The 14,875-nt window shown below is 34.7% G+C and overlaps 1 protein-coding gene across 1 annotated transcript; it reads right to left on the bottom strand.

Moving 5' to 3' along the window:
* Positions 1–551: 551 nt before the first annotated feature.
* LOC147542379 (nudix hydrolase 13, mitochondrial-like) lies at positions 552–14,327 on the bottom strand. The gene is made up of 6 exons (XM_086635296.1): positions 13,594–14,327; positions 12,140–12,254; positions 11,929–12,012; positions 11,026–11,175; positions 10,550–10,680; positions 552–615 (listed from the first exon to the last, which is right to left on the bottom strand). The coding sequence occupies exons 1-6, from the start codon at positions 13,665–13,667 to the stop codon at positions 552–554; spliced, it is 618 nt and encodes a 205-aa protein (XP_086491422.1). The 5' UTR covers positions 13,668–14,327.
* Positions 14,328–14,875: the final 548 nt, after the last annotated feature.

Here is a 14,875-nt window from a genome sequence, read left to right on the forward strand (position 1 = left end):
AGAATTGTGCGCTTGGATCGTTCCCTCTTCCTGGAAAAACTCCAAATACTAATCAAGTTCGAGATTTGTCAAGAAGGTCCAATAAGCTCGTTACCCTTTGGCCAGTTTCTAAATCAATTTTTAATTTTAAGTGAGGCTTGGGATCGCGCAATGTTGTTACCTAAATGGGCAAGAGACCGGTGATGAAATCCGACTCCTATCTTGTAATGGGTTAATGCCCTTACTAATATGATAATTAAACTAATAGTTCGACAATCAATTAGGCAAGCAAAAACATCACAATACCCACTTATAGGAGATTCATGGGTGATCTAGAAGTTACCTCCCGTTTAAGACGGGCGACGACCTTTGTAGACGACCCGGGTCACTCTTCCCGCAAGTGTGCGAACCCGAGGCTTCTTAATTTCGGTTACAAAATTAAATGCCCTCCAACTTAGGGTCAAAACAATAAAGTCCTTCAAACAAAACAACAAAAATAAAGAAATACAAAAAAAAGGTTTATAACACTCTCTCACCAAAATAAAAACTAAACTACTAAAATAACTAAAAAACTAAAAAGGGTCTTCTTTGATGTCCTCTTCCTTGATGCTCCTTCCCTTTAGCTCCTTTGTGAATCTACACAAAGAAAATAAAAGCAAGTCAAAGTAATCAAATGAGACAAAAATAAAAATAAAAAACCAATTCAAGATTGAAAATAAAATTAAACTTATTCCCCGGCAGCGGCGCCAAAAACTTGATAAGACTATAAATAAGTCTATTCCCCAAGTATAGGGAGTCAAGTTATAGTACTTATAATAAGATCGAGTATCGTCCCAAGGGATAGGTAGGTAACTTCAGATATTGACGGCGAGTTTAGCCCAATAATCAAAATGTCAATAACAAACTTAGACTAACACACACACACACATCCCACTCATAAATTTGATGATTGATATGTAAGAAATAAGAAAACGAATAAAACTAAATAAACTATCTAAGAGAGAGGTGAGAAGATATCTAAGGTTATAAAATCTCCCGCAATTTTCACTTTATAAAACAAACACTAATTACTTAAATCTCCTTTGTATATACTAGGGATCCAATATAATGAACTATTTGGATTCCGGATGATGTTCTAGATAAAACAATTTTATAATTACTAATTCTAATTGTCTTCCTTATAGAGATTCGGATTGCTTAACTATTATTCATCATCTAAAAAGCATACTCCATCTAACAACTTAACGAAAGTATGAAATATCAAATTATGAGGCATGAGTAATGGAAAGAAAATCCAATCCATATAGATAAACAATCAATAGACATTAAAGCACATCAAGGGATTTAATTAATCAAGAACAAGCATTACAAAGATTTATTATGGGTTCATCTACAACCTTAGATTGCTAAATAAACAATACATGAAATCTAGAGTAACATTCATTGACATTGTAAAATAAATGAAAATACTAAGAAATTAATGGAAAGAAATCACCAAGAATGTTGTCTCAAGAAAATGTTGGGTTTACTTTCTTTTGGAAAAATCTGAAGTCATCGAAGCATTCAAAAAGTTTAAGGCACTTTGAAAGAGAAACAGGTTGTTGGTTCAATGTTTACGGACAGAAAGAGGTGGTGAGTATAACTCAAACGAGTTCAAGGAACTGTGTGTGGATCATGGCATTCGACGCCAACTTACAACAACATATACACCACAACAAAACGACGTAGCTGAAAGGAAGAAAGAACTCCATCTATAACTACTTCTCCTGTTGTCCTGCAATGCCACATTCCATTTTGTCTTTGTTTTCAGCTGAAGAAAGAACTCCAGAATTTTTGTTCTTCTTCTTGGTTGTCTTCGTTACTTAACGATCCATACAAAACTACATAGAGAAGAGTACCTTCATCCTCAACTATGAGCGAGAGAATCAGAATTCTAAAGAAACAATTGAAGGGAAACGGGGAAAAAAGGAAGGTCCTTCATAGCTTGAAATCAAGCATCTAACGTCATCTCAATTAGGTTTCTAAGGTGTTTATGAAGTCCTATTACCTATACAATAAAAACTATGTGTACTCCATATATTTTGTAAACTAAGAGAGAGAGGGAGAGAGAGAGATCAAGAGACAACTTAACATAGAGGGTCTACATGATCATGAACTACAATCTTGAATATGTAGTAGTGAAATATTATTTCTGTATATTATAGTTGAATTTGTCTTAATTATGTCAATCTTGTGCAGGTTCAGGTTTTTCTTGACCGAGCAACTGATTTTTTTTACTTATAATCAATCAATATCTTTCAGGAACAGTGAAACATCAATTGCTATGTTTATGGCCTTCTTCTCTTACTCTGCTTGGTTCTTCATTGTTGATTGGTATGTTCTGAGGTTTCTTTTCTTTCACTCTCATGCACTCTATCTGAATGTTACACTGATAAATGATTCATTTCAATCCATGATCCGCCATATTGTCTCTTTTAATATTGATTTCTGCATATTCTTGCTGCCTCTTATGCTACTTAGAAATCTTATTAAGTAGAATTCAGTTAAAGGTTTTTCTCCTGCATTTTAAATTTTATTTTTTGTAAAATTGGGTTTTCTTCTTCAAAAAAGTTTCCTAATTAATTCCTTCTGGCCACCAAAAGTACTTATAGTAGAAGATAAGTTGACAATTAGTGGATGCAAGTAAGTTTAATTGTGAATAGTTTTATTTGTATTGTTTGCAACCTTGTTGATTTGTTTTTTACCTTTATTTCCTCTTTTATTAGACCGATTTTCTTTTTCAGGGTCTGTGAAGAAGGATTATCGAAGGTGAGTTAGATTTGACATTGGGTAAGTGACAAGTTTAACTCAGACAACGACAACAACAACCAAATGCCTCGAGTAAAAAAACATCTTTTTGATGTTATTGGAGCTTATACTGCTTTTGGATGGCAGGTGAAACATAATGAATTTGGAGAATATTGGATGCTTAAAGGTTAGATCCCGAGATTTACACTCTAAATCCGGTTTGCAATTTTAATTAGGCTATGTGTTATGACCAGACTATTGTGCCTAACTTCAGGTTTGATTCATCGACAATGTATACGCTTTTTGTAATTCAATATATGTCGAATTTTTTGGATAATTGTAGTGTTCGATACAAGATTGAACCATTTATATTAGTAAAGATGAAAGTAAATCTTATAATTAACAATTGTGTCTCGATTTTTTCAGGTTCTGAGCGAGGCTGAGAAGCTCAAGAAGTGGCTGGAAGAAGATAAGGTAGCCGAACAGAAAAGGTAAGTGGTTCTTCTCATAAAATGATAAAATATATGAGAAAATATTTAATCACCGATTATTAAGTTATATGAGAAAATATTTAATCACCGATTAGAGCTTGGAGATTTAATCGTTTCATACTTGAATTTGCTAAAAATCAAGTTTCGATATGTTTTGACATGACTTCTCCGTTTAGTACTCCAACATTCTCATCTGACGATTTTTACGAATGTTTGATTTAAAGAACAGGGTATTGTTGATGACTCTCTTCAAATATTAAAAACTTGTACATGATATTCACTTCTATCGACAATCTAAACTTGAATTTATATAGATTAGAAGAGTGAACAAAATCTATAAACTAAAGCCGAAAGTTGAGAAACCTCCTGAGTCCTAAGAACGAAACTGAAAACAAAGAAGAATAGGCAAAGACTGAAAAAACAACTTCTGCGGAGACTTCTTCACAAGATGAACCTTCTGTAGAGAATGATAGAACTTCGTCTACAGAGGAGAATGTCGATCCAACAATTGAGCTTAAAGATGAGTTATAATTGGAAAAAGTCGAGGTTATATTAGGAACTAATTTTATCTTTTTACACATCGATCTTGACTTCCATTACATCTAGAACAAATTGATAGTTGTTTCAAGCTCCCCTACACATTACCAATTTTTGTTAGGATATAGGTGTTCAAAGTAAGCTCCATTTTTCTTTGTCAAGGAAGAAGCGCTATTCAAATATCATCGATGAGTTCAATCTTCAAGATCTTGGTGAATCGGAAGTCTATTTCCTTTTTCTTTTTTGAGAGTTTTTGTTATGGTATTTACTTAAAGAGTTTTTGTTGATTAGTAGATGCCAACTTTTTTTTTTTATAATTATTTAGCCTTACCATTGATTTATTGAAATATTATTTGATTATATGAAGAAATAAACATGGGTAAAGAAAAATTTGTATCAATATCATTGACATTGGACACATCAACTTTAGAAAGTCCACCACCACTGGTCACTTGATTTACAAGTTGGGAAGCATTGGCAATTGCATTGTCGAAAGGTTCCAGAATGAGTCTCCTTAGGTGATCAAGAGGTCACTCAAGTACAACTTGGTTCTTGACAATCTCAAGGTTGAGCGTGAGCACGGTGTTACCATCGACATCACTTTGTGGAAGTTTAGGACCACCAAGTACTAATCTACGATCGTTGATGCTCTCGGACGTCGTAACTTGATCAAGAACATGATAGCTGGTACCTATTTACTGGAGTGTACTGCCCTTATCTTTGACTCCACCACTTGAGGTTTTGAGGCTGGTAGTAAGAATGGACAGACCCGTACACACACTCATTTTTGCTATCCCCTTGGCGTCAAGAAGATGATCTGTTGTTGTAACAAGGTGACATTTATTTTGTGAGCTCATGATATTTATTGTTAGTTTAAACCGTGGTTAAGTAATTGATGTAGATTGTTGCGGAAACGTAAAAGTAATGGAATCCACCATTGTTATTAAACTAAACTAATGAAATAAAGCTGATGAAATAAAGATAAAAGCGATAAAACGATAAACTTGATTAATAATAAACGATAAACTTGATTAACAATAAACTTGATTCATAATATTCTCTGATCTGAGTAACAAGGACAAACCTGACTTCCTTTTATAGGAATTTATAAACTTCTAGATAGACTCAAATTAGAATTCCTAAATATCAAAGATACTCAAACATAGAAACTTCTAAACCTAGACTTAGTAGGAAATACTAAAACATGGAAACTCCTAAACTCTAACCCTAATGGGCTCGGCCATGAGGCCCTCTAACTAGTTCGGCCGTGAGGCCCATCTTGATGGTCTCCATCATACTCCCCGACCGAGAACGAACTTGCCCTCAAGTGAGACTCAACAATGCAATCCTTAATTCCCACTTCGAGCGAACAGTGCATTGGGGTTGAAGGACACCCACTTGGACGAAATCACAAGCTTCAATCTCATAGTGCAAAGAATCTTGCAAAAATAAATGTAGGGAAGAAACTTCCAACAAATTGCAACATCTCCCGTCATCTTTTAATTTGATGAAGAAGACCACAAACACCACATTATACTTTATGGAAAAATCAACCTTGAATTTCTTCACTTGAACAATCTTCCCGCGTTCATATTCGTGTTGCTTATAAACCAAACTCGAATATGGCTTAATCAAATCTAAACTAGAATGAACTGACCTTTTCAAGCTAAAAGAGGATAATTCACTTTGTTCTTCTTTTTCCTCCGTCATTGAGAAAATTTTATTCTTTTTGTCAAGAACTTCTTCTTCAATACCATCGAACACGATGACCGAAATAACATTCGAGAACTGTCTACTGGATTCAATCTTTGTCTCCACATATGAAAAATATTCATCTAAAGGAAGAAAAACATACCTAAAGATGTTTTTCAATGTAGTCCAATCGTCGACGAATTTTTTCCCTTGATTAATGAGTCTCCATTGCATTGCATTGAACTTTTCATAGACTCTTTTAGACAAGTGTTGTTCGATGACAAAAACCTTATCTTCGTCATGGACTTCTTGGTTTATAAACCAATCCTTCATCTGTTGAATCCAAAAATCTATATGATATTGATAATCAAACATAGGAATTTTGGAATCGACATTAATTTTGTTTTGATCTTTTCGATCAACATAGAGTTGTTGTGCATCTCTAAAAGGATCCCAACCTAAACGCGGAAGATTATTCCAACATTCAAGATGAGAAGTATTTAAAAAATTATCTGTTCCCAGATTCTTAAAGCTCTGAATACCAGCTGATGTAGATTGTTGCGGAAGCGTAAAAGTAATGGAATCCACCATTGTTATTAAACTAAACTAATGAAATAAAGCTGATGAAATAAAGATAAAAGCGATAAAACGATAAACTTGATTAATAATAAACGATAAACTTGATTAACAATAAACTTGATTCATAATATTCTCTGATCTGGGTAACAAGGACAAACCTGACTTCCTTTTATAGGAATTTATAAACTTCTAGATAGACTCAAATTAGAATTCCTAAATATCAAAGATACTCAAACATAGAAACTTCTAAACCTAGACTTAGTAGGAAATACTAAAACATGGAAACTCCTAAACTCTAACCCTAATGGGCTCGGCCATGAGGCCCTCTAACTAGTTCGGCCGTGAGGCCCATCTTGATGGTCTCCATCAGTAATCTTCGGGCATTGTTTTGTCGAACACATGCTACGATGCACAGATGAGTCATAAGTTAATTTTTAAGTTTATTTGTGTATGTTTAGAAGTTAAAAATAATATAAGTACAATAAGCTAGCTACGTCAGTTTCGTATAATCTAAAGGTCCATACATCTTCATTATTATTTGGTAGCATTGTGTAAGAATATTTCTGGTCAGATATGTTTGTCCGCGGAACGAAGTTACTTTCTTTTGTGTATTTTTTTCCAAATTCTATCTGAATTCGGTAAATCCTAATGTTATGTTTTCTTTGTTTCTCTTTTAGGTCGATGATATATCTCTAGTTGATTATGTCATGGTCTGCATCAAAGCATGCTACCTATGTCCCCCATACAGGTTATGAGACTCACTTATGATGCACGACATGAGCAACAAAAGGAAGCCAATGGTTGTACGAGTCGCCAAGCATGCAATGGATATCAGTCATCTTCTACTGAAACAAGAAACTAAATTATTTATATTTATTGGTTTGTTCCACACAATCGTATGATTCTATCAGTGGGCTATGAGAAGACACTACAAGAGCTGGTTCCACTGGTGCATGTGGTAAGTTGTCTAGCTGATCTCTCTTTCGAGAAGAATATGAACCAGGCAATATATTCCTCAAAAGTCACAACTGCACCTAGAGAAAACGCTTTTACAAACCACAAAACCGTTGTTGAATGCCTTGCTAATTAGATTATTATAGTAGCGAATGGTTCTTTAAACAGGCTAATGTTTAATGACCTCTGAGTGCAAGGTGTTTGTCAACATTGAAGAAGGTAGATGCTTTCTCTATCTTGTTGTCTTAATGTTTAATGGCAAGGTTCTGGAAGTGTTTCAGAAATTAGTTTTTCATGCACAAGAACGTTTGTTAGAATTGTTCTTTCCCCTTGTGCGTGAGACAAGATTCTTTAATATCATTGTATATATATATCTCTTGTGTAACACAATTAGTAATTAGAGTAGTATACAGTTATTTACATTTAACTGTTCAGCTGCGTCCATAACTTAAGATAAATCTTATACTATTAGAACACTACACTTGGAGAGAATACTGATCTGAAAAGTTGAAACTACAGGACGAAAATACAAAATGTGGAAAAGTACAGAAAATTTAAACAACCGAATATCATATCTACTGTTCAGTTGCGTAAAGGGCATTCCCCCGTCCATCGGGCGGGGGTTATGCCTAGTATTTATATAAATAATATACTCCCTCAGTCCCAAAATTAATGACCTATTTTGAAAACCCCAACTTTTTAAAGGAACATCATTAATTATAGTTTGACTTTAAAAAATAACATGGTTTTTTCAATTGTATCCTCAATAACTTTTTTAATTTACAATGAAAAAGTTGAACTTACTTTCAAATAAAGTTGTCATTAAATTTATACTAATGGGTATTATTGGAAAGTGCGAAAAGTTCTTTTCTTTATTTTTAGAAATAGGACACTCAAATGGGACAACCCAAAATATTAATTAGGTCATTCAATTTGGGACGGAAGGAGTATAAAATTATAAGGCCAGCGCTTTGGGGAAAGCTAAATAGTTTCCGGGGTGTGAAGATTTGGTCAAAATTGGTCAAATTTGTTTGACAATTTTATTTAGGGGGAAAGCAAAATAGCTTCTCCACCTCACCTCTCTCTCCACCTCACTTCTCTCTCCACCTCATCGTCTTCTCCGTCGAAGGTCGCCGGCCGGAAAATTTTCCGCCCGGCGACCTTCAAACATAATTTTTTTTTTTATCTGTCCCTCTAAAATAAAAAACAAAAATCTCTCCTCTCTCTCTCTAGATCAAGGTCTGCGAACAGACCTTTAATGGCTTGTTCGCAGACCTTCATGGAGGTCTGCAAACAGGCCATTAAAGGTCTGTTCGCAGACCAGATCTGGTGAACCAGATCTGGTTCACCAGATCTAGAGAGAGAGGAGAGAGAGATTAAAAAAATTTTTTTTTTTTTTTTTTTAAGTTGAAGGTCGCCGGCCGGAAAAATTTTCCGCCCGGCGAACGTGTCGGAGAAGACAGATAGAGTGGTGAGGTGGGGAGAGAGAGTGAGGTGAGATGGAGTGTTTTTTTTTTATTTCCCCTTAAAATTTATTTCCCCTTAAAATTTATTTCCCCGGAAAATTTCTAAAATTTTACATATTCCCTTTAAAATTTCACACCCCGTAAACTATTTAGCTTTTCCCAAAGCGCCGACCAATTATAAAGGGTTAATTCCGTTTTGGCCCCCGATTTGTGACCAACTGGCCGTTTTAGCCCCTAATTGTGTCCGGCAGTTCGTTTTGGCCCCAAAAAATTCCTAAATGGCCCCAAATTTTTTCAACCTCCCAATTCTACCCCCATGGCATTTCTGTAATTATTTTTTTTTTCTTTTTCTTTGTCCACCTCATCTAACAATTGTCACATCACTCTGTCCACCTCACCCTTCTTCTCCGGCAAAGGTTGCCGGCCGAAATAAAAAATTCCGGCCGGCCACCTTTACCAAAATAAATTTTTTTTTCATTTCTCTCTCTTCTTCATCTCCTTCTTTCTCTCTCTTCTTCTTCTTTCTCTCTTCTTCTTTCTTTACCTCTCTCTCTCTCTCTCTAACCCCTTCCGGCCGGCCGAAATAGTGTATACGGTTTGGTTTGGTTTTTTCGGTTATCCGTCATGTAAAATCGTAGGCCGAACCAAACCACTCGATTTTGAGTTTTTAATATCCGAGCCAATCCGGATAACTATTGGATCGGTCCCAAACCGCCAAAAATCGTATGGATCAGATTGGTTTAGTCGGTTCGGATACTAAATGAACACCCCTAGTATATAGTGGTAAGTCTAGACATATTAGTTTACGACATGAGTATGTAAAACAATTAATATAAGATGGAATTATTTCAGTTATATTTATGAGATCAAATCAAAATCTAGCGGATCCTTTTACCAAACCTCTACCAAGAGATATGGTAAAATCAACATCTAGTGGAATGGGGTTGAAACTCTTAAATTAAAAGTCACCAATGATGGCAACCCAACCTCGTACTAGGAAATAACTAGTCTTAGGTTCAATGGGTAATAATAAGTTGTTGATAAGTGACTAGTTCAACACTTGAATATATATATAACCCCATCAAAGATGAAAAGTGTTGGTTGTTACGAAGTGAGTTTGAGTTTAATGCTCTTAATGAAGTTCACTCAATAATGACAACTATCTCTAAAGTAGCAAAGATATTGAAAGAACTTCAACTATGTGAACTTAGAGGCGGTGTCGTCTCTGATTAGGTTTACAGTTTATCCTAGGAAAGTTCATGAAACCAAGAAGCACATGGCCATAAAAGTGCTAAGCGAGAATTGTGTGGAGCAAAAGAAAAAATGTTTTGTGTGTGTGTCGTGTAACTGGTTTCAGTAGGAATAACTGGTTCAAAGCTACAAGCTATCTAGGATTTTGATAGAACTTTGTGCATTTACACTAAGGTATAGTTCAAATCGAAAGATACAATATATTATGCATTAATACTACCTAAATATATTTGGCTAAGTAGGTTTTTAATAAAATTGTTCAAGTGGGGGATTGTTGAAAGAATGAACAATTTATAATGTGAAGTTGATTTAATTTGAATGCTTTATTTTTGAAAATAAATATTTGAATTTTAAATCTATGTCTCCTAACTTTTGAATTTGAAATTGAAGTTTTATTTCAAATTAAGAAGATGTATCTCTATAACTTTAACTACGTTTATGAAAGGTTACAAACTTTCATAGAAGTTGTTTCATTCTTTATAAATAAGAAAATTGATAAGAGAAAATCACTTAAAAAATCATAAAACAAATTTTCTTTTGTTTTATTCTCTAATAAACACTTAGCCAAATCTTGATTGTTCTTGTGCTCCTTAAGTAAATCTTCACATATTATTTTGTGCAGATTTACATAAGGCTTGTCATATCTTCAGTGTAACCGTCAGCGTGAGGGCGATCGTTGCCGTCATTGTCCCCGAGATCAGCATAATTATCGTAATAATTATCATTATAACGATCATCATCATCATCAGGAAGCCCCTGCAACCTCCTTCCAGACTACAACTATTTTGCTTGCTTTCCCCTCTAAACTCCCACCTTCCCAGTCCGTCTGACTCCTCTTTGCTCATTGTGTATTTCCCCGTTTCGGACAGGACTTTTAGAAACTCATTCAGAGCTTTCCGCATCCAATCATATCGACATAGTCTTAATGCTTCTTTAACACTTAGCTACAAAATGCCAACAAAAACAAACGTCTCTACCAAGTTAGTTAGTCCGCCATATGAGTATTTTTCACCCCATGATGAGAACAACCACTCAAACTCTACTAGTCGTCTCACTTAGTTTTTGTTGAATAGTCCAACAATATGAGCTAACTTGTTCTGGTCACGAGCAGAATTGTCATTTCAGGTTGTTTAAGATAATATAGGCTCTTAATATTTTTAGACTCATTTTATGTCGGACTCAAATGAACACAAAATCAGCCCAAGTAAGTCATTCGTAAGAGTCAGATGCAAAACAAACTTTCTAATATCTGACTGGAGTGAATCCAGACTTTTGGTCGGCTAACTTACCCATTGCCGTCGATATTTATGCTCTTCAGGCCAGTTATCGAGCTCCTCCGTTACTTTCAGAGCAAACATGTAGCCCTTGCAACCTCCTTCCAGACTACAGCTATTTTGCCTGCTTTTGCTTCTAAACTCCCACCATCCCAAATGGTTCTCCTATACAAAAGAAAGTAAAAGAAATCAAGAACTGAGAGAAATGAATTCATTTAACTCTTTCAACAGAAAGTCAGACTTTACTAAATCAATTCCAAACCAATAAAAGTAATTTAGAAATCTATATTCAAATCTAGAGTCTTATAATTCATCTCCTAGGGTGAAAGTTCAAACTATAATGACATGACATAGCAATATCGCGTGCGAAAAAGCATTCAGTCCTTCGACAAATATATAGTAACAAAATTGGGCTCCACAAGCTAGCTAGGTAGAGAGAGTGAAGGAAAATGAGGGACGGGGGTTTATGTTTGGGCATAGAATTCATCTTCGTTTGCAGCATGAAATAATCTCACTGCAGATTATTCAGTGGGTAATAAGCAAAGGAGAATGGGAAATCTGAAATATACAACTAGAAGAGAATGTTCTTTTAAGCTCAAAATTATAGTTACTTGGGACTTAAATATCTGGTCAAGGAGTTAAACCAAATACCACATATCTCGCTATAAGCAAATAATTTACAAATGTTATAGAAAACGCTTAACATCACACTACTTGGAAACTGTATTCAGAGCAAAGCTAAATCGTATGCCCTTTTTGCTCAAGAATGTCGAAGTTGATTGGGTTCATTCAGACTTAATATCATCCAAACAATATCCACGAGACTCATGGGTCAATAATTGTCAGGGTTTAAGGGAAATATTTCAGAAGAACCTTAGGTGTGGAAGTGCCATGACTATATCAATGAGATAAGCTTACATCTAGTATTCCTCTTACTCCGGCTTCCTCCAAAGCTTCACGACATGCGGCTTCCACAATTGTTTCATCATCCTCCCATCCACCCTGAATAACAAATTGTGAGGAAAAAGATCAGGCTTAACACTCTCCCTGACAAACCAAATTCTGTTTATACTAGGAGCTTTTAATGATTGAAATACATTTTACAGAAAGGAAAAATGCAAATAAAAACCTTTGGGAACACAAGGTCTTCTTGATCGGGTGAAGAAATCATAAGCACTTCCAACCTTCTATTCGAATCAACAGTTTCATCTTCTACATCTTTATTGAATTTGTACGGAATACACCTGTTGTATTGTACGAATAAATGAATCAGAAATCTATGAGAAGGAAAATTAGATATCTATTAAAAAATAACCAGACAGTGTGTACCTCAAAGTATAGATCCATATGGAAACTAATAAAAAGTCCTTAGTAAAGACTTGACAAATAAGATAATCGTCAAATAAGTTTGTTAACTATCAAGATCTCATTCTGAACCATAAACTACGCAATATTGGTTGCATTATTCTGTGGTCTGAGCATGAGGTCCCGAGGCGGGGGCCTCGTGAACATGCTTTGAAAAAGGTGAAATGGGATAGCTAATAAGTCAAAAACTTCAAAAAAGAAGCACTTCCCCATTTCAAAAGATGTTTTTTTCGTCGTTATTGGTGTTACAAAGAAATAGAGAATGCTAGAGATAACACGTCTAGTCCTCCTCAACAGGTGAACTAACATCTACAAGGCTCCACGTAAGCTTTTCACACACGCTTGCATGTTAATGATTTATAGTAAGAACATTTAGAATAAATACCTCTAGTTTAGTGTTTTTTAATACGTAACTTATTGAGATTTACGAAGTTGACCATGGAGAACGAAGTAATAGACCCAAATTTACGCCTATCACACATCTACGGGTCATTTTTCTGCAATTATCCTTATCTAAACCTTGAATGAACAAAGTTACCTCAAACTTATTCATGGGCATCAAGTTGTATTAAATCCAACAGGTAAACGTTTCTACTAGAACGCTTCCTATCCAAGGTTTTTGCTAATTTTTAATATTATCGGTTTGAATTAAAGGCGACAAACGATCTTTTCCACATGATCCAAGAAATATGAAAACAACCCATCTACATGTTTGGATAAGTTTAGGCTTCATAACCCCCAAGTATCTTAACTACGCGAGACGATTTCATTTGAAATTGGCTACAGAAATAAAGCTCTAAGAGACAATTTAACAAATAGACAGATTGAACAAACACGTTCGACCAAATTTCTATCATCATCTTTCAATTTGTTAGTTCCTCTCAAATTGCTCGTCAAGAACCATACTGGAGTCAAGCTCTTGATCAGAATTTTCAAGAAAAAAGACAGAACCCATTATAAGAAACAAAAAATTAATCTAGGAGGAATTTCAACAGTAGCTGGTCGTCGTTATAAAATCAGAAATCCTTGAAGAAAAGTTTTATTGTTCACACAGATAGAAGCCAAAAAAGATGCCTTTAATAAGTCAAGCTTCCCGTAAGAAACACGCTTTCTGGTGAAAACCCCAAAAATTTACCAGAAAAAGTATATTATGAGATCAATTAACAAGATAGAAAACGAAATGTAAATGAAATTTGGGGGGAAAAAGAAAAAACTTACCCAGCAACAAGGCGAAATTCATCTTCGTATCGCTGCCTGTGTCGACCGGTTCTAGCAGCTATCAAAGCGGACATGGTGATGATTAGGGGGGAAAATAAAAAATACTCTTTTACAGAGAGAGATTGAATGAAATCAGAAGAAACCCTTTGTTAAATAGGTAAAATGAAGAAAAGGGTAGCTCTGAAAAAGAGAATCGGGATAGTTAATCAATGCGAGAAAAGGAATGAAGAAACCCTATCTTTGAATTTGATAAATAAAGGGTTTGGAGAATTTGAGCTAATGAATAAGGGGGATGAGGTGGTTGTATTAATATGGAGGATTCTGCGACCGACCACTTGCAAAGTATCAAATTTCATGCTCTTTCTTTCTCTCTCTAAAAGTATTTCAGTCGGGGGAGAGAGGGGGAGAGAGAGGGAGAGAGGAAGGGGTCAACTACGACGACGGAGACTTGACGATATATAAACAGAGAGAGAGAGAGAGAGAGAGAGAGAGAGAGAGAGAGAGGCAATTGGGAAGAGAAAGATTAAACCCTGAGAAGACAAAAAATAGGGTTATTAGAAGATAAAAAGAATTGTTAATAGAGAGAGAGAGAGAGAGAGATCCTTCAGGAAAAGACAGCTTCTGTCTTCCAGAAGCGAAAGAAATGATTTTGATGAACAAGAGAGAGAGAGAGAGAGAGATTTTCGCGCGACCAATGCAACGATTTTACAAGTAAAAAATCTTGAGACCCAAACACAAATTTTAAACAAAAAAAAATGTTTAATTATAAATACATATCTCGTTTAAAAATGTTTAATTATAAATACATATCTCGTTTAAAAATGTTTAATTATAAATGTTTAGTCTTCTTATTTGTCCCATTTTTTTCTTTTCTAGTGATAGATTTTCATTAGAAATGTTTAATTATAATTTGTTAAATACATATCTCGTTTAATAATAGTATTTCGACATATTGTAATTGATTTTGAAATTGGTTTTTCAATTTAAAGTCAATAAATGAACGAAGATATGGTTTTTTTTAATGAAAAGGAAGGTCTCTTTTTCATGATTTAATTATTTTAGATTTAATTAAAGGTATAAGGATGATACCAGGAAAAGTAATATTCATAGTAGACATCTCTATTACTGCTATAATTACTCTTAATTTCCATATTTGAGGATATAATAATAGTAGGAGTGCTAGAGAAAAAGAATTGGGCAAATTCTAAGCAAAATAAAAAAAGGGTTTTTTGAGCTTACCCCCTCAAAATTAATTGGTAATTGAGTTTACCCCCTTCAGTAA

The sequence above is a fragment of the Eschscholzia californica genome, unplaced genomic scaffold (assembly GCF_041429995.1).
Source record: "Eschscholzia californica isolate CP2 unplaced genomic scaffold, dmEscCali1.0.p SCAF_4, whole genome shotgun sequence".
Lineage (NCBI taxonomy): Eukaryota > Viridiplantae > Streptophyta > Magnoliopsida > Ranunculales > Papaveraceae > Eschscholzia > Eschscholzia californica.